This window comes from Epinephelus moara, chromosome 16 (assembly GCF_006386435.1).
Source record: "Epinephelus moara isolate mb chromosome 16, YSFRI_EMoa_1.0, whole genome shotgun sequence".
Lineage (NCBI taxonomy): Eukaryota > Metazoa > Chordata > Actinopteri > Perciformes > Serranidae > Epinephelus > Epinephelus moara.
The window spans coordinates 42,002,417-42,003,769 of record NC_065521.1 but is presented as its reverse complement, the minus strand read 5'-3'; the positions used below and the strand labels follow the sequence as shown (position 1 = coordinate 42,003,769).

The following is a 1,353-nucleotide window of genomic DNA, read 5'->3' as shown; positions in this document are numbered from 1 at the left end:
GTGCCTTGCTCAGGGGCACCTCGGCAGTGCCCAGGAGGTGAACTGGCACCTCTCCAGCTACCAGTCCACGCTCCATATTTTTGGTCCGGACGGGGACTTGAACAGGCGACCCTCCGGTTCCCAACCCAAGTCCCTATGGACTGAGCTACTGCCGCCCCAAAAATAAAAATAAAGAGTTATTAACGAGGGTAAAAGGGTTTAGAAGGCAGGAACAATTAGTTAGTGACATTTTGTTGACAAATGGAGAATTATATATTTCATGCTAACCTGAGTCTCTTCATGTGTGTGTGTGTGTGTGTGTGTGTGTAGCTGCGTAACAAGCTGAGTCCGGTGGAGTTGCAGCACTTTGCGGTGTTGCTGAGAGAATACAGGCTGGGATCAAACATCGACCACTTCTGCTCTGAGCTGCTGCAACTGTACGGAGACAACCGCAAGTTCCTGCTGATGGGTGAGACACAGAGAGACAGGGAAGCACACACACACACACACACACACACACACACTCAGAGCTCATTACCTGACTGAAACTCTGCGGCAAACCACAGCCTACTATTTACACTGTTATTGTGGTAGTAGATGAGACGAGAGAGACTGACTGAGTGTGTGTGTGTGTGTGTGTGTGTGTGTGTGTGTGTGTGTGTGTGTGAGCTGTACACTGTATATTGACGTGTGTGTAGAGAGGAGTTTACAGTATGAGTGTCTTTAATATGTGTGTGTGTGTTTACCGCAACAAATTCAGCGCTGACCCACTTCCACTTAGGAAACCGCAACTTCCTGTTGGTGAGTGAGATGGAGGCAGAGAGAGGATGATGTGAGGTGTTTTTCTCCACACGGCCTATTAATGCTAAGTGTGTTGAGGTAGCAGAAGCACACACACTCAATTTTAACCCCCAGTATATGCACAGGTTCCCCCCTTGTCTTCCCATATGTTATATTGAAATAGTGGTTATAGTAAATCACCTTTAAAAGGCATTACAGTTAGTTAAAGCTCCTTTTTTCTAAGGCGCCTACAAGCTCACTTGGTAGAGCAGGCGCATTATGTACAAAAGCTGTGTCCTTGCAGCAGCAGCCGTGCGTTCGATTTCAAACCATGGTTCATTGCTGCATGTCATTCCTCCTCTCTCTCGCCTCCTTTCATGCTATATATCTGTCCCGTCAAATAAAGACATATGGCGCCAAAAATACACTGAACAAAAATATAAATGCAACACTTTTGTTTTTGCTCCCATTTTTCATGAGCTGAACTCAAAGATCTAAAACATTTTCTACACACACAAAAGACCATTTCTCACAAATATTGTTCACAAATCTGTCTAAATCTGTGTTAGTGAGCACTTCTCCTTTGCCGAGATA

General features: G+C 45.3%; 1 protein-coding gene across 1 annotated transcript in view; it reads left to right on the top strand.

The window, feature by feature from the left end:
* Positions 1-1,353, top strand: part of ccm2l (CCM2 like scaffold protein) — a 20,390-nt gene that overhangs the window by 14,792 nt on the left and 4,245 nt on the right. Inside the window, exon 9 of the mRNA XM_050065668.1 lies at positions 310-448. Coding sequence (XP_049921625.1) covers positions 310-448 — 139 coding nt within the window. The remainder of the gene's footprint in view (positions 1-309; positions 449-1,353) is intronic.